Here is an 18476-nt window from a genome sequence, read left to right on the forward strand (position 1 = left end):
GCAGTCTTTAAGGCAAACTGCTTGCCTGATCCTTATTTCTGAAGTACCACAAGAGCTGTCTACAAATGAAATCATACCAAATTACTCACTCATAGCCACACTGAAACTTTGAACTTCATTTTATAAAAATCTTCTTAATTTAAGTATACAAATGAACTGTAGATCAGTTAAATTGTATTAAATGTCATCCCATAGCAGCATTAAGAAGATACAGAAAAACTATTACTAATAAAAAGCATGACTTAGTACAATGCAAAGATTGAATGGTCCCAGCTAGAAACCAATACTGCTGTACGCTGATTCACAACAGCATAGTAATTGATTTTATAAACTCAGAATTATTCTGAACAATAATTATATAAAACCAAAGATCATAAAATTAATGATTCAAAAATACTATTATGCCTTCAATTCCCCACATGATTCAAAGTTTAGACATAAGCCACTTTATCTAGTACTTAAATTCAGAACTCTTGGGTGGAATATAACACCTGTTCAGCAGTACACAGCACCAAAGATAAACAGCCATTGCTGTGAAGCAGCCAGTGCTAACAACACAAAACGTGAAGACAGGACAGGCTACACAAAGTTGCTTAGGAAAGTTAATAAACTCCAAACAAGTTTTTAACTCCCCAAATATTCTTTCCCTTCCATCTGCATGTACAGCAAAACGCATGAATTTATCTGCTGACAATGTCTAACCTCTTCTGATAAAATCCAAGTCTCACAAACATTATACAGGAATAAGCTTCAAAGTCTACTTTGTGGCACATAGAGGAACTTCCTTATCAGTACAGACTAGCATGCATTTTCATTTATTTTTACCTTCCATGTCTCAAAATTAAATCTCACTATTTTCTATATAACAAGTTTTATTTTACTGTTTAATGTATCTGAAAAAACCTTTCCTAAAAACATTAATTTCATAAATTATTTTGTCATGTTATTTTGCAGTTATCAATCTTTCTTTTTATTTTGCATTGTACTACTTATTTACTTCTACTTGGGTTTCTGAAATTTCTCTAGTTTTGGCTAGTCTTGTTCTCTCCTTCCCAAATCTGGTTCAGTAAACAATTATACTGAGCATTGGAGCACTTCACTTTCATCTTTCTTGAAAGGAAACTCACCTGCCATTTCCCACATTCTGCTTTTGCAGCTAGTCTCTTAATCAATTTTGCCAGTTTAAGCAGGGCCATATAAAAGATTCCATCTTTTTTTTTAAATAATGTATCTTCTTTAACGCTGAATGTTCCCTCTCCTAGCAGATCAGTAATACATTGCATTCTGCTGCTCAGTCTTATCCTACCGTACAATTTTCCATAAAAATCTTCACCAATTCAGTTAAACACACTAAGTTCATATTAACACATATTCACCTGTACCTCCAGATTGCCTTTTGGAACTTACGATATAAAAGCACAGCACTATATATTCCGGAATTTTCTTTTAAAGCAATTTTTTGGACACACATTTCCTTCTTGAATGCCTTCACCAGCACTGCTAATAAAGTTACAGATTAACGTCTGCAGAGAACGCACCTATATCTTCCTGGACAAATACAGAAACAACCACCCAGGTACCTCTGCTTCTGAGAAGACAAAGTAAAACCACTTTCTCCTAGGTCCTCCTTCTTAAAAGTTGAGCTCATCTGCATGTGATTTCATACTGACGAGTAACTCATATTGTGTGTTAAAGAATCAGAGAATGGGAGAAAGTCTGGAGAAATCCATATAGTTCTCCTAAGAGCAGAGCTTGCAACAGCAGCTCTAAACACTCAGGAAAGAAACAGCACAGCACGAAAGGTAAAAAGGAAATTGGTTTGCTAGGCTGTCCTTGTACCAATAAAAGGCAGACCCTTTTTCACTATGCACATAACAAATCAATACTAACATGATATTAATAAGCAAACAGACCTTCTCTCCACCCTCCCCATCTCGCAGTTACTTTCCTATTTCCACTCAAATTCTCAGGAAGCTAGTTCAACCTTCCAATCCATTTATTTAAGTGAAAGTTTCATATCTAAGAAAAGACAGATCCAAGATAACAAATCCAGTTGATGATCTGTCATCCTGACTGTTCTCTTCCTAACTTTACACATCGGTCAGCTTCCTCTGCTACAACAGTACAAAAATTAAGAGGGAGGATGAAAGCCTCAGCTAAGCAGGATCCAAATCTACATCCATCTTCCTGAGTCAGCATCCCCAAATTGAAACGCAATGTGAAGCCAACAGCTACGCAGTGCAGACATCAGGCTATCTGTATGAATACCTACAATTGTCTTCAGTACAGAAGATTAGGCCTCACAGGTCTCCAGTTTTGAAACAATCAGGGACATGTACAGCTGTAGCAGTGCAACATGAAAAAAAAATCAGAACACAACAAATCTTCTCACATGTAACAGGCGCTTTTATGTGCTAAAAACATGCAAAACCCTTTTGTAACGTAATCACCATGAAGTGAAAGTTAGCATGGCAAATACAGAATAGGATTCCCAATAAATTACTCTGCTCTCCTGAAGTTAGCAAATATATACAACACATTCGGGTGCATCTAACAGATCCCCTTATTCTTTCCTGCAGTGAGGCTCAGTCATGAAGCAAAGAATACTGCACCATCCATCGAGGAACTCAAAGGGATTTGTTATTTCAAAACCTGTGTCATCAGTGTAACTCACTTCACTAGTTTCTCCAGTAACCTCCTTCACAAGGAAGGTGGCCAAAGCCAGTCATCAAATGCTCCATAAGACAGAATTTTAAGCAAGTGAACAATTATCCAGCTCATCTTTTGTGAAAGGGAAGTACTGCAGAGTTGTTTCATCTCCCTAGCCAGCTCATAAGCAAGTCAACAAGACTGCTGTGGTCAGAGCTCTTAAAAGACCCAGACCTTTCTTAAGTACAAATAAATAGTATTCAAAAGCTGATTCTTTTGCCTATCACTGGAAACATAAGAAAAGTAGAACCAGTACAGCCACCATGAGAGAAAAAAAAAAAATTGAAGTTTTATATGAAACAACCCTGAAATGAAAAAGACATCTAGGTAACACTGAAAAGAATTTCTTCGTCCAACTCCAGATTCCGTAATTCTCTTTGATCAAAGCTGTTTCTGGTGTTTCTGTGCCAGGTCTCCTCTTACTTTCATAAGCAAGTTTTTCTACATTTTTTCCTCTTACTTACCTGTACCTTCAAGCAGTGTTCAATATAATTCCTCTTCAAACACTAGTTAGGATAGACTATTCAAATCAAGACAGGTCTACAGGACAGTTTCGTATTGCAAACTGAACATCTGCAGCACAGGAGATCTAAGATCACCAGATCTTCTAAGATCACTATTAGAATCAGAGACAGTTTTGGTTTGGTTAGTTTTGTTTTGGTTACTTTTCACAGATTTATTTTGGCTAACTTTATTATTTTTAATTTAAGGTATTTGATTAGAGATCAAAACAACAGAATTACAGTTTGACTCCCAGAAGAATGCTTACTTGCTACATAAGTGGAACTTTTTCCTTAGAAGAATTCTGTAATTTTTCAGCATTGGAAACATATTAAAAAAATCTGACCATGGTTTTACAGGAGTCCAAGAGGAAAAGCAGGATGAGCCTATAGATCCTCTTTTGTAATTCGGCTTTCTTTGGTAATAGCAGTTTATTTTCTTACGCTGCCTGGATTTTCTACTTCAGTTTTTGGTATTTTATTAAGAAACACCAACGGTCAATAAAGGTATACTGCAGTCTCATTTACTAGGAAAACTGCAAAAAGTGTAAGAAGCATTTTAGTTTTGTGGATAACTTTAAACTACTCTTACTTAATTGTGAAATTTCATAATTGATCATCAACTTAAGTTTTTTCTTTCCTTGTCTTTTTGCTATCTGGGCTGTGATATAAACATTAACTATGTCTCTAAAAATACTTTAAATACTAGTAAGTAATAAGATGTTTTGACACTAAGACAATAGCTGACAGACCAACATGCCTGTGATTAGTATAATTACAGACCTAATGTTGATTAATTTTAAAGACTCTCTGCAACAGCTTGTCACTTCTCTTACATTAGCCATAGTATAGCTAATATGGCCATATATAGCCATCATCTGCCCTTCCTTTCCCACATGTCTTCCGCTTTTCTAACCACCCTTGACTGTTCGAATCTTCTATGCCACTCATACTCACCATAATTCCTCCTTCCCCTTAATTCCTTATGTTCAGGCTATTACCAACTCTCATGTGATTACATGCCTTCAGCTTACAACATCTGAGCATCTTCCTTTATTGCTTAATGTCCTGCATCTGCTTTAGCTTCCCTTTCTTTCCACCACCACCAGGAAGCTCTGACAACCACCTTCACACTGTTCCATAACAACTAAAGAAACAGCCTTGCCTCCCCATAGCCCCCAAAAGACAAAGGAGAGCATTGCTTCTGAAATTCACCTTCTTGTAGCACTGCCTGCCTGGGCCTGCCAGGACCAGCAGACCCTAAGGAGAGGGGCTAGGCTGCAGATGACTTCCTTTTGTTCTGCCTACACTGTATCTAACACACACATGCTTTTCCTTCTCCAATATTAAGCAGTTCGGTTGTGTTTGTATTGCAGATTTTTTGGAACAGTGGTCGTTCATCCTAAATATCTAACACACAAGAACTTTTCCTGTCAATGAATAAACAAATAAGATATTTTTAGATATTTAGACAACTTATTCTTCCCCTCCAAGCTGCCCTTATGCTTACAGCTCCGGTCACCTTAGAGGACATTTCTATCAGCTGACCTTACAGAAACACAGGACTAATAAACTAGCTGGGTCACCTCAAACCCACAATTACCCGGTTTCAGTTCAACAAGGTCCATAGAAAAGCCACCTCAGAAGCCTCAAGTCATATCCGGCACCCTTTAACAAACATAAGATGTTCAGTACAAGAAACTGAGAGCCATTAAAACCACATGCAGCAGAAAAAGCAGGACTTTGGTGATGTTCTAGGCTGCTGCAGCACTAACAGGAAAATGCACTGAAATGCAGGCTTTGTATTTCTGACTTCATACAGAAACCAAGTCACAAAGGATAATAAAAGCATATTTAATGAATGAAAAAAAAACAGTAACACCTACTTGATTTTTACGCTTTGCCATTAAAAAAAATTACACAATCAAAATGCCAGAAGATTAGTTCAAAAATAACAAAATAACAAAAAGATGACATTGGTAAGATAGTTCCTTTAAGCAATGTGGCTATACAAATAACACCACTACTCAGTTTTTCATAGCTGCAAAATACAAGCATAAAGCAGATGAGGCCACATATTAACAGCGCTGGAGATATCAGGTTCACTGCTTAAGAATTCTTTTATCTTTTCCAAAAAGTACTGCTTTCTGAAAATTTTGAAGCAAAGGTTCTGTAACAGAATCCTCTTTAGTAAACACTATACAGTCACAGAATAATTCAGGTTGGAAGGGACCTCAGCAGGTCACACTCCACAATACCACAAAAAAGCTCAAAACCAAAGAGGAAATGAAGCAAAAGGAAGAACAAGTATCAAACTCACCATGGACTTGATTGATTTCTGAATTCTGAGAAAGAATTTCATCTGCTAATTTTTGAGCTGTTGGCAGAACTTCTGTGTGGTGCACTGTGATCAAATACTGTACAAATTTTTGCAGTTGGTCTCTGTTCATTTGAAAGAGTGTCTCTGAAATGGGAAGATGCAGTTTGACCTGATCTGGCTTGCGGATTCGGTATAAAGACAGTGCCACAACGTGGGCACAGTAAAATATGTCCTTGTTTCCACAGCTACAGGTCACTGAGGTAATCTTGCAACGATCAAAGCTGATAGCTACATTGCAAACAGTTTCTGGCTCCGATTGCATTGCAGGCTCTGTCACTGTGCCACTCAAGTGGAAACCTGTGCAGGGGAAAAATGAAAAGACAACTCAATAATGTAAGTAAAAATACTTTATCTCATTATCAAGAACCATTCATTAATGAAGTAAAAGTCATCATCTATTTCTCAGAAATTACATATATTAAAAACATGCTTTAATTACAAATACAACTAACCCTTTCTTTTGTACGTATCCCTTTCAAACCCAGGAAAAATCAAAAGGGGGGGGGGGGGGGGGTAAAGGCTAATTTAAAAGCCCTCTTTACGATTCCATCCCAACATTCATAAAAGTTTGATAGTTAGAAAAAACCTTTATTTGGTAAATGATAGCTGCAGAAGCAGAGCTGCATCCGATTAAAACCAACGTGAAAGTCCCAGTACTTCAGCAAGTTGGCAGTAATTTTCCAAACCTCCCACCAGGGAGCCTGCAGCACCTACCAACAAATTTAACCATTCTCTCAATAAATAAGAGGGAAGCAGTGCACTCTAGTGGCACAAACCCAGGTTCCAGTCTGAACTCTGCCACTGAATCACTGACACAAGTCACTGAACCTCTTTGCTTTCACCTCTCGCACTGCTGAGCTTATGTTAAAGCCCATCTTCACCCAAGTGATCCAGTAGGACAGCTATGTTTGTGTAGCTCTTTGGAGATGGAAACTGCTGCAGTTCCCAATATACAGTATATCAGACTTGTAACACAGAATGAGACATGCGTGTTGTTTCCCAAGTCTGTGTTATGGTCCTGTTTTCCATTTAGTATAACAAAGCACAAGGCAAAAACCCAAAAATCTAGGTTCTCTTGAATTGTAAGGTACAGTAGACCATAAGAAAGAATTCCACCTCAGCAAAGAAGCCACCAGTCAACAATACCATGTTGAATCAAGGTATCAAACTCTTAAGATCAGACCTAAACTCACATTTGTTTGCCCAACTTATGAAGGCCCAGGTTTGACTTTCAATACTTTAACACAGAATAGCAGAATTTGGGTGTTTCTTTTGGACCTTGATTTTGGGTCAGGCATTAAGTCAGAGACATGGATATAGTGCAAGACAACTAAATTTCACGTGCTGTACCAGTATTAAACTTGAACAGTGCATATAAAATCTGCAATGGACACTACAAGTAAGGTATAATACGTTAACTATTCATATAGTGGAAGTGATATAAACCCACACTCCCTCCAAGACCAAAACTGATTTGGTATTCTTGAAATACCAGAAAAGTGTGTTGAAGGAAGCAGTATCACATGAAAATCAGGTGGGGGAAAAAGGGAAATACATACAAAGCTCTAGTCCAAAATGTTATATTTCCAATTGTTTTACAAAAGCTCCTCAAGTTACAGGAAACAAAAAGGAAAATCGCTCATTTTTTCCATTTGTTTACACTGTACATTTGAGAGCAGGTTGTGCAGTCAGCATCACTGTTTGGATTATGTTCAACTGCAGTACTTTGATACTCTGCCCTGAAGAAGGTTACATGCACACACTAAGCTCAACTTTGCAAGAAGTTGTTTACCAGTTAAAGCAGTTAAGAGTCGAGACTGAAGAGGCAGTAAGCTGTAAAATGCAGAGAAGATGGGTGAATGAATAAGCACAGGGTGTACACAGTATTCTTGCTCTTGCCTCCACTCAACACTTGCACAGAGAAGGGGAGTGGAGTTGCCCCTTGTAAGAGTTGGTCCAAAGAACTGCATTGTCTTCGAGATAACAAATGAACCATCACAAGTCTGCTGAGGGGACTGTGACATCCCTTGCATCATGAGCATTTCCCTCTGCCTCTCCCTTTGGTTTTTAAGTAGCCACAGCATGCACCTGTAAGTGCCTTGTCTCAAAAAGAGAGGTTTTGTTAGAACTTAGCCAGCTATCTATTTCAGGTTAATTCCCCGTAAGCAAAAGTTAGACTGGTGGTCCCAAAGAAACTGCATGGGAGTTCCCTATGACAAAACTGTCTCTCAACTATGAGCTGAAGAAAAGCTTACTCCTTCCTACTGTCAGTAAGTACCTGAACTCCAATTAATTCCAATGGAACATTTTCTGTATAACCAATTTAAAAACAAAACAAAAAAAAAAGAGCTCAACCAGATACTCCAGCAATACTATCACTTTTAATTTGTCAGTACATAATTCATGCATTCAAAAAAGTTAAAATCTTCCTGGAAAGATCAATGTCTCCAGAAACATTTAGAATTAACAGCAGGCCCCTATACTTTTCAGACACAAACACAGGTCACAGCTCGCCCTCCCTCCACACCGAGATTTTTTGAGAATTCATGTTACCAGCAGCCGCATTTATAAACACAGAACCTGGTCCAAACAATAACACTAATACAGTGAACTTACCTAACCTACCCTTCTTAAATTACAGAGGGTTTAAACAAAAAACATCACCTGCCCTTGCAGGCTAAAATGTAGAGCTCTGTATTAACTATGCTGCAATGATGTACTATGCCTCAATTATGAAACACTATTTTCTTCTTCTTTTTCTGTTTGTGTTTTTAAAGAAAGAAAATGTTGTTAGTAAATGTGACCTTTAAAAAGGTTTCAACACACCAGAGAAAATAATTCAGCTCAGAAGCCCTGGTAGGGCTGTTATAATAATAAATACCAGACATCAAATGCCACTTTCTCCACTGCCCACCACACTGCAGAGTACTCAACAGTGAGGGCTGTTCCCCTCCTGCAGACATAGCCTTAACCTTTTTTAACCTAACAATCTAATAATCTCCAAATACAGTATGAAAAGTTAGTAGCAGGTAAAACACCATGCTTTGCTACAAAGCTTTCACCGGCAGTAATTTATAGACTGCCAAGAACAGAGATGCTATATGTTCCTAGAAGAAGGCAAAAGGAATTACCTGCACAGGGACTCGAAGATCACGGCATTTCACCAACAGGTTTAAATGAGCAGAAAATGTCTCTTCAGCTAAAAGCTGCAAGCCTCACTCCAAATAGGTATTTCCCTCCAAAGGGAAAATCCCTCTTTCACTCAAAAGTCACAAACCTTTGCCAGAAATATTTATCCATTCCTAAAAATCCTAAGAATACTAAAGTTCCACTTTTAAAGTAAAAAGCTCATTCATTATTATCTAAAGACAACAAAAGGGTTGCAGGCAGAAAAGTGTGTGTTTGCTACACAAGCTATTTATAGAGTAGGCATGTTTCACCTTTTCCCTTCAAATGCTGCAGTTCGAAATGTTTTACTGTTTTCAAACCAGCACGTGACCAGTAATTCAAGCTCTGCTGACATTTTCAATGTGCAGAGGCTTTGCGTTCTGCAAAAATGCATTTAGAAAAGCAGCTGGAGCATTAAGACAATGTATCAAATGAAGGTCTTACAAAGTGATTTCGCTTCTGTTGAACACTCACCTCCAACACACCAAAAATTTACTTAGCATTTTCAGCTGCTGTACTTTTGGAAGGGGACTGTGCCAAAGAGCCATAAGTCATCAATGAACTGTACAAAGCAATCTTTGCCCAAACCTGTTTGACAGCATCCTATTCTTTAACTAAAACCATTGTGGGACTGTAAAGCTGCCTAATAAATGAAAATTCACAATACTACAATGTGGTATTTGCCAGCACAAGTGTATCTGCTTGTCATAAAAAAGAAATACTTTCGAATAAAACAAAAGGAAACTTCAAGCTGCAAGACACTACAGAGGAGAAATGACAGTGGCACACTGAGAAGCAGCAGCAGGTCAGCTTTTAGTTAGTCAGGTCAAAAACAAATTTTGAAACATGAGTTCCACTAATCCAATGGGATAAGTAGCAAAGTTACTGCATCATCAGTGACATCTCACAAGCTTAACTCATTTCTACTGTCACCTAGTGTTACAAAGCATCTTCCTCAACATACCCAAGTCCAAATACGCATTTTTAAAAGACACAGACCAAAATGAACAAAACCTATCAGAACAAATCATGAAAAATGCTGTGGGGGCAGGGGGCCGCGGGGACAGGAATCGATTTTGCTTACATGAAGCCTATTCATTTCGCATCCCAGAAAGAGGTGGTGCATGTCTATATAGACTTTTTAGCTGCCTATTCAAAAATACCAATAATATGACAACAAAACAAACACATTACCAGCTAAAAAAAATAGCAGGCTATTCCTGTGAACATACAATAGTACTTTAACAAAAATGCATTTAAAAATCTGCAAGCCTGCATTACATATATTAAAAAAGTCTACCTCTGCTGTCAAGAATTCCAGTGGTTAAAAAAAAATATCACTTTAAGTTCACATTTGCAATTGGAGCCTTTGATTGAAATGCAACCATACATCACCACTAGGTATTGTTTATCCTTTGCAGAAAATATAAAAGTGTCAGAACTGGATTAAAGAAATACCCTAAAGCTTAAAAAACGGTGCTTTTGAATACCTTTCTGCCACATACCTTCTGAGAACACCATGCATGCCTCATCCAGTATGCATATATTATCCTAAAATTAGGAAATATGCTACCAACTGTATTTGGAAAATGGATGTGTTCCTTAATATTGATCCACTGACCCTTCTTCCAAGTAATTTACAAGAACGATATATAGTCCTACTCAAGCAAACACATGAGCTGTTTTACATTCACAAAAAGACCAACAGATGAGGTTACTTAAAGACCAAAAAACATGGAAGTGCTTGTTCTAGGAGCTGGGGAGCCTTCAGCATGTGAGACTTATGAGGTTAACCTCCCCCCGCATAACTTTACATTGGTAATCAGAATCATACCCTCTATCTTTAACAGTCATTTAAATTAACTTGCAGGCCTACTAGCTAAGATTTATTCAGATTATTATGTTACTTGGCAAACACATGTTCACAGGAAAGTGAAACACCCCTCTGCTTCATCTTGCCTACCAAACAGCAAGAAATGCTTATGGAAAGTAGTTTCTAACTATGTCCATTAGCTATTTTTTCATAACTTAGATCAGTGGTTGCATTTTTTTTTCCCCAAGACAAGCAAAGTCTAAACCATGTTTACCTCATTCAAATTTTGTCTTTTAAGAACTGGTTTTCTTTTAAGATGTCAAAGTAGTATCCTACATTCAATTCTGTCTGAACTTTGGAACACTCTAAAAGCAGACCAACAACACACTTTGAAATTATTATAAAGTCAAAACTTCGCATGCCACCACTCAACCTGAAGCTGATGTTAACAGCCTATTTATAAACCAGAGAAAACATTGGTTTAAAATGGGAAACACTTGCCCACAGTACCTTAAACATGCCAGTACAAAGGTAATGAGGAGTGGAAAAAAAAAGATTAATTACCAAGAGCAGTACATAAGTTGTTTACTGTACCTAATGAATGCAAAGGGTGTAGAAGAGCTTATCTTTTGAAAGCAGTGCCACCTAGAATAAAATTGGTATTACCACTGCAACCCAAACACAAACAGAGGACATCACAGACAATCATCCAGATTCCACAACTCCCTTTCATAATGGCAACAGTCAGGATTTGGTATTTTAGGATTTTAACAAGCAAGAGAGTGGAAGTAGCATTAGATAACTCCATGCACACACTCCACTGCACATCCAAGAACATGCATGCTGTAATGACAGCACTAGTGACTTGAACAGCAAGACTTATTTGTCCCAACACTGTGAATTCAACAGCTGCATTTAAAAAAAAAAAAGGTAGTCCTCCAGGACTTCCTTCAACTGCCCAAACCTTCAAGTCTGAGAACTGTTCAGCTAATTACATTCATTAGACAAAGGCCTCCACTAACGCCTCAAGCCAAACTTGATCACATCTCTGCTGCTCAAAAGCAGCCACTTTATCACTGTGGTCAAGGAAGGGTCATGGATGACTGTGGATGGGATACATCCATCCAGACTACTCTTCCCTAAAGAAAAGGAAAGGCTGTTCAAACAGCAAGTAACATAGCAAAATGCCTTCCTCCTGCCTGGAGGTGGAGGCACTGAACAAAATATGCACTCCATAACCATGGCCTCAAGGGTCTCTCATCCCTATGGTTAAACAACTTGCAACCTACCCCACAGGAACCCCTCTTACCAGCACAGCTCACAGCCTCGGATCACATCTCTGCAAAACATGAGTCACCTGCACTCCAACTCATTTAATATGGATATCATCAATCCCACTTTGGGTGTTTGTAGCATTAGCTTTGTGGACAGAGCAAAACCAGCAAACTCTAAATAAAAGGTATGTTAAAAAACACCTTCTGAACAGCAGTAGACATTTAGCAGAGTGATGCTCAAATTGTGATCTAAGATGCTATAGCAAATGCTGCTTATGGCTCACAAAGTAGAATCAGAGCAGAAGCAGACAGGTCCCTTCAATTAAAGGCTTAACATAGTGATGTGCATTTGCTAGGAGTGTGAATGCTGACTGACTCCTACTGGGTCAAGAAGGCTAGCAATTCATGGCTGCAGGCCACCCTCTATCAGGTATACAACCCAAGCATTTCTGTTAGTTTTGTGGGTTTGGTTTCTTTTTTGGTGTGGGTTTTTTTTTTGGTTTTGTTTTTGTTTGGGTTTTTTTTTTTTTTTTTTAAAGGGCATCAGTTTAAAACAAACTTTGCTTCTCTATGCAAGGAGTTTAACAGTTCTTCTCTCAGTACAACGTATCATAAGAGCACCAGTAAACAAAATAAAGAAATCTCAGAGTGAGCCTGGAACCCCTGAAGCTGATGGGTAGAAAAGTACAGTTTACTGTGAGACACCAGCAGACATGAAGATTTATTTAGGTATGTGACAATTTTTCTAATAATATACCCCACAGAGATCACGTTACAGCAATTAAAAAAAAAAAATCAAGAACACCAAAGAAACAATGTGGGCACATTAACAGTTTATGATTCATGATGCATAGAATATAGTAAACCTCAAACTTTTGAGGAAGACTTAATAGGCTATCTGAGCTGAGGGAAACTGACTGGATCTACCACATAGCAGCTCACTGCAGATGTGTAAAGTGGGAGTCATCAAAACTACACTGGTGCTGAAGGGAAACTGGAAGTAAATTCAGCATGAAGGGTAAGGAGAAAAAGGGTAGCTAATACTCAAGAAAGTTGCTAGACGTGGAGCTACTGCAAAATAACTGAGCTTTTAACTAGCTGCCCAGACCATCCAGCTCATGTACACTAAAATGTTTGTAGGTGAATTGTAACAGCATATAAATGTAGGTTCAAGTTTACGTTCAGCCTTAACAAAGGCTGGAAACAAGCGGTTAAGATAGATTACTGATCTACATTCAAATTTTAATAAACAAACCATCACTCTGCTGAACTTCACAGGCCCTTGTTTTTGCAACGGGAACAGATTGAGACAGCAGGATGTGCAGTCTGCAAGGATCTGCATCCCAGAAACAAGCTGAGGGCGGCCAGGAAGAAGGACTGATTACAACCAGTCTTCAGAGGATCTGTGTGAACTTCAGAGGATTTGTGGCTAGCTTTTGAGCAGGAATTCACTCTACTATGGTGAGCTGAAGCTGGCATCCCTCCTGCAGGAAGGAAGCAGCAGAGGTTCATCCCACGATCTAAGGTATCTATCTCCTAAGGTGATGTCATTTCAGCTTTTACTGCTACTTAGTTTTCGCATCATATTTGCAGGGAGAAGTTATGCTTACTTGCCACAGCACAGATATAAATATCACAAATGGGAAAATGGCTGCCAATGAGGAAGAGCAACAAAACCAAACAAACTCTGATTACACCTCCTACTTTCATTAAAGTATCCTTAAAGCAATACAACAGGAAATAGGCCGCTCCAATATTCATGAAAGTACATATTTAGAGACTAACAGTTGTTTCAAGTAACTCAGAAGATGCCTTGCCTGTCAAACAGATATAACATGGTTATTTTTTAAAGTTACTATTTACATTCTAATTGCTAAGAGGAGAAATTTTCTGTATTGCTTGTCTACAGTTAAAGGCTTACCTTCAACTAAGAATCATCTGTCTCCATGAAAAGGAAGTAACAGAAATTAAATCATCTGAGACTGAAGAAAGCCTCCAGCAAGACTGGCTCATTTTTAAGGGAGGGAAAGAAAGGAAGAACCCAGTCAAACCAGATTTTTTGTTTGTGTTGAAATTTCCCTCCACCAGTCCAACTACATCTCTGCTCTCTTCACACTGTTCATTGCTGCTACCACATGTCATTTGTTTGTGTCACACAGGCTGCATCAGTTTCACTTTATTGTCTTAAGATAGGGTTCATCTTCGACTTAATTTGTACAGTGCCTCTGTAAGGCTCCGACATTGCCTGGCTTTTACAAATGAAGCATGATTAGCAGCAGTTGTCTACACAGCTTTTCAAAGACAAACTGAATTCAATTAACCTAGGCCACAGACAGAACAGAGCTTCATCAGAAGATGGGTGAAAACAAGAAGGGAAAACCTTTAAAAATTACATCCTGCTTGACTCATAACATTGCTTACCATCAGGAAAAATTGCTTTCTCATGCTCTTGGTAAGCACTTGATCAACCTCACACCGTATTTTTTAGTGGGAAGACAACAGCAATCACTGATATAAACTTGGGAAGAGATTTTAAACAGATTAGAAAATTACCACTTCCTGAAGAGTGTGTGCCTGGATTTCCACAGCCATACTTACAGTTTGGGAAAACGCAGCACAGGATGTCTGAAACAGACATCCTGCAGTAAAAGGTATTTAGGTCATTCCAACAACACAAAATATTTAAGATAGCTTAAATTTGAACTGGTTGAGTGCAATGCAAAAGCAGAAGCCAATGTAATTTTGAAACTGAACCGACCTTCTATCAGGAAATGCTGTACTTGGCCTAAAAGAGGAAATTGCCACTCCCATTTCCATTACTAGTTGTGGAATAAATAATTTTCTTTTGTTTAAAAGGGGGGAAAACTAAAGAAGAGATCAATGCTGCACTTGGGCCAAATCAAAAATGGCATTAAAACTCCCAGAAAGTAAGGCAGACCCCTTCTTTGTGGCCATGGTTCTATTCTTCCACTTGTATACTAAATATTCACTAAGACTTCATTCCTAGCATTTACAAAATGTTTTTATTGCTTTAATTTTTTTTAACAAATGTTTCTGTATTACTGCAAGAGTTAGGGTGTTCACTGAATTACTGTTTTATTCATAATCAAAGTGGAAGTAGAAAAAAAAAGAGGTTTTTAAGTGTAGAAACAATCACTCCATAGGACTTTGGGAAGGGCTCAGTTCATTTCAGACAGTAAATTTTACAAGATAAATGTTTTCAGCAACTTCCTCTGGTCACCAGAGCTTTACAAGGGATTCCAGCAAAAATAACGAAGTATGACGTAGTATTTCCTGACAAAGCAGCAAAGAAAAAGCCACTAAAACCATACTGTTGAAAGAGTTCCAGGATGAAAGTCTAAAAAACCACCAACATCACAAATGAGTCACCCTTGCATAGATGAAGCCAACATCAGGGGAAGCATCTTTTTTCTACCTGTCCAGGGCCAGCTGCAGTGAAGACCCAAATGCAGACTGGAATTCCGAGGAACTATTGTAATAACAATTGAAGTGTTTATAAAAAAGGTCATGCAAAGGTCACACATTATACACGAGAATATCCTTACTAGCACTGGCACACAACCTAAACCCACACCACAAGTGGTCATACTGTATGAAATCAGGTTCTTGTGGTTCAGTTTTTCCATACTGTTGCTAGGCTAGATCCTAATTCACTTCTCGCTGTTCCAATTATTACTCAATAAAATCAAGTGTGAGGAATAGGCTTCATGTAAGAAAAATGGATTTCCAAAGGCACAGACAATTTTGAGTGTAAGTTGCACATATATCTAATATTTATAAAATAAAAATATCTCTTAGTTCAAACAAAAAAATTATATATGTTCCCAGGCCAGAAGTTCTTGGCATCTGTTTTCTGGGAGCTGTGCACACAGCAAGCACTTGGAGCAAGTAAGCAGGTGTGTGCAGGTGAGGGAACCTGATTTTTCTTCTACTAAGCCAGTGCTAGCACATTCAGAGCACATGGCTGCTCCTCAAACAATGCAGGTAAGCTTAATATGCAACACTTTCTTAAAGAGGTAATTTAGGAGCCCACCCCTTCCTCTAAAGCCACATACTAATTACCCTTGAACAAGCAAGGCATACCATTGTTCCTTGCCAAAGCCAAGACATTCTTAGGAATACTCACCTCTAACCTGCAGCACAAACTACAGTTATTCTGACTGTCAATCAGATTCTAGATAGTATGTTAGTGCATTGCATGTTAACAGAGGCTTGTATAACATGTTTAGAGTTGAACAATAAAACGCAACATGAGATTTTTTCTTTTTTTTTTTTAATTCATGCCTCACCCACAAAACAAAAACTTTCCAGACAACAACACAGAGTTAGTGAAAAGTTTAGAAGGGCAGGGGGAAGAAGGAAAAAACAAAACTGCACAATCAAAGAAGCAAAACTTCCAGGATGTATTAAAAAAACCAAACAATCTAAGGAAGGATGACAAATTATACAGCTAAACACAATCTAATTTGTCATTTAGATTTATTAAGCAAGTTACTGGAATTCAGCATGCTGTAGGTAGGCCTCCAGCCCAGGTTTTACAGCACATAACCTATTAGACTCAGCACCCCAACAAAGAGCTCATCTGGTAACATACAACATTTCTAACTTTCACGGACAATCCAAGGAACACCTTATAACTACCTTTTGAGAGAGGAAAAGGAAACAATTACAAAACCACCATCACTTATTTCACTTTTACAGTGCACTGCAGGGAGACACAAAAACAAGGTGACAGAAGACAAAAACCTCAAGGTTGGCAGGTATCTCTACCAGGGAGCCAAGCAACAAGCTGTTTTCATGCAGTGATGAAGTAACTCCTTCCTTCGCAGATCTCTGCATTCTCTTGCCATTTATTTTTGGGCTTCAGCTTCTGATAACCTATCTAGACTGCAACTACTAGCATTTGTGATAAGCTGGTAGGCGGAAGCGTACTGTACTTGCAGAAGTGCGGTTAATGCCTCGTTTTGTTAGCTTTGGTTGCCTACTACAACAGTCAAGGGTTAGGCTTGCTGGTGAACATGAAACCCAACCCACAAGACTAAGTACATTGCTGACTAACTCTGTGACTCCAGGTTGTTTATGGATTTTACTTACACTAGACAGTGGTCTTGTAGTGGTACTAAATCTCCTTTTTGATGCAGGTCTCATGCCTACAGGTCTATCTTTTATGATAAGAAAAGGTCCTCTGTCTAGGCTCTTAAGTTTTATCATAACATACATAAACATAATTGGCAGGAAAAAAAAGGAAGACTGTTACAAGCTCTTGAAGAAAACAGAGATGTTTGCATGAACTCTGAAACAGATGCAGGTCAAGACAGGGTGCCCTTTGCTAGAAGGAAAGCTGAACAGGAATCATGCCTCTAACATCAGTTACTAATTATTTTTTTAAATTATAACATTATTACTAATGGCTAAATATTGTTTTCTGGCTTAGACTGAATTAAATTCAGTGACATACTGGACTATTATATCATACCATTGTCACCTGCCTAAGGTTGTTTTGTCACAATGCACTTAAATTGCAAGACAGAGACAAGATTCCATGTTAAATAGTTTTCTTTGTTGCCCAAGATACTTAGATCAAGAGACTTGCTAATATTTGAAGTAGTTCTCTGTATCAAAATAACAAAGGTACAACGCAGAGTTAAATTCTCTATGTAGCCTCTGTTACAATGATGAAGAACCAGAAACTGAAAGCAGTGTCAGTATCCCAGGTCTCATTAAAAAAACCTGAAATACTTCAAGGTCAGGCTCCTTACATATAAGACTATTGTTGGGTTTTTTTATACTTTAAATGGTTCAAAATAATTTTAAAGTATCTAGAAAGAACACTCTCAGACTTGTCCCCTGCAAGAATATCCTCATCCCTTTCCGCAAATCTCCCCTGCTCTCTCTCAGCAGAGTAATTTGAAGGAAGCAGCTGGGTACTATGCTAGAGTTGGCCACTTTTTAAAACTAAAATGACGTCCCCAAAAAATTCATCCACACCTTCAGTCTAATGAGAAGGAAAAGAACTGTTTAACTAGCATGCTTACAGAAGGTCAACTATGATTTAGGGTATTTTTATCTACCGAGAAATTATTTAAATAGATCATTAACTATACCATGATAGATTATATTAGGTAGCAAGGATTACTACTCCATACATCTGGTTTTTCCTGTTTAGTCAAACATGAGGCTTCCTCCTCTGATAAGGAGTGAGACACATATCAGGAGCTGCAAACACTATCAGCCATTTCTTTAGAAATCTGCCTTTCTTCTCTGCAGTCTGAATCTCTGGATGAGAGTGTGACAGATGTCCAGGACACCTCCTGCCCTTCTTAAATTCTCCAAGCAAGTCTTAGAAGTTCAGATTCACAGACCTAGCTTGGTCCTAAGAAGGAATGATGATGTTTTAAGGTTAAATGGGGTCACTTTCCTACACAAATATTTAAACATCGGATCAACTATTTTCAAAATACTTTAAAAACACAGAATAATATCATTAATGTACCTGAAATACTGAAAGCTTGCTGGTCCCTGCTTACTCAGCAAGAAAACCCTGTTTCTCAGCAAGAAAACTGCTATTTCTCACCTCTCACAAGGCAATGCCCATGAGATGGGCAAATGTC

The 18476-nt window shown here is 38.2% G+C and overlaps 1 protein-coding gene across 3 annotated transcripts in view; it reads right to left on the reverse strand.

Annotated features, from left to right (window-relative positions):
• The window catches only part of ZSWIM6 (zinc finger SWIM-type containing 6), a 113026-nt gene that overhangs the window by 43266 nt on the left and 51284 nt on the right, over positions 1 to 18476 (reverse strand). For all 3 annotated transcript variants that reach the window (XM_086479251.1, XM_086479250.1, XM_086479249.1), the window contains exon 2: positions 5530 to 5886. In XM_086479251.1, the coding sequence (XP_086335377.1) occupies positions 5530 to 5886 (357 nt within the window). The remainder of the gene's footprint in view (positions 1 to 5529; positions 5887 to 18476) is intronic.

This window comes from Leptosomus discolor, chromosome Z (assembly GCF_034619465.1).
Source record: "Leptosomus discolor isolate bLepDis1 chromosome Z, bLepDis1.hap2, whole genome shotgun sequence".
Classification (NCBI taxonomy): Eukaryota; Metazoa; Chordata; class Aves; order Leptosomiformes; family Leptosomidae; genus Leptosomus; species Leptosomus discolor.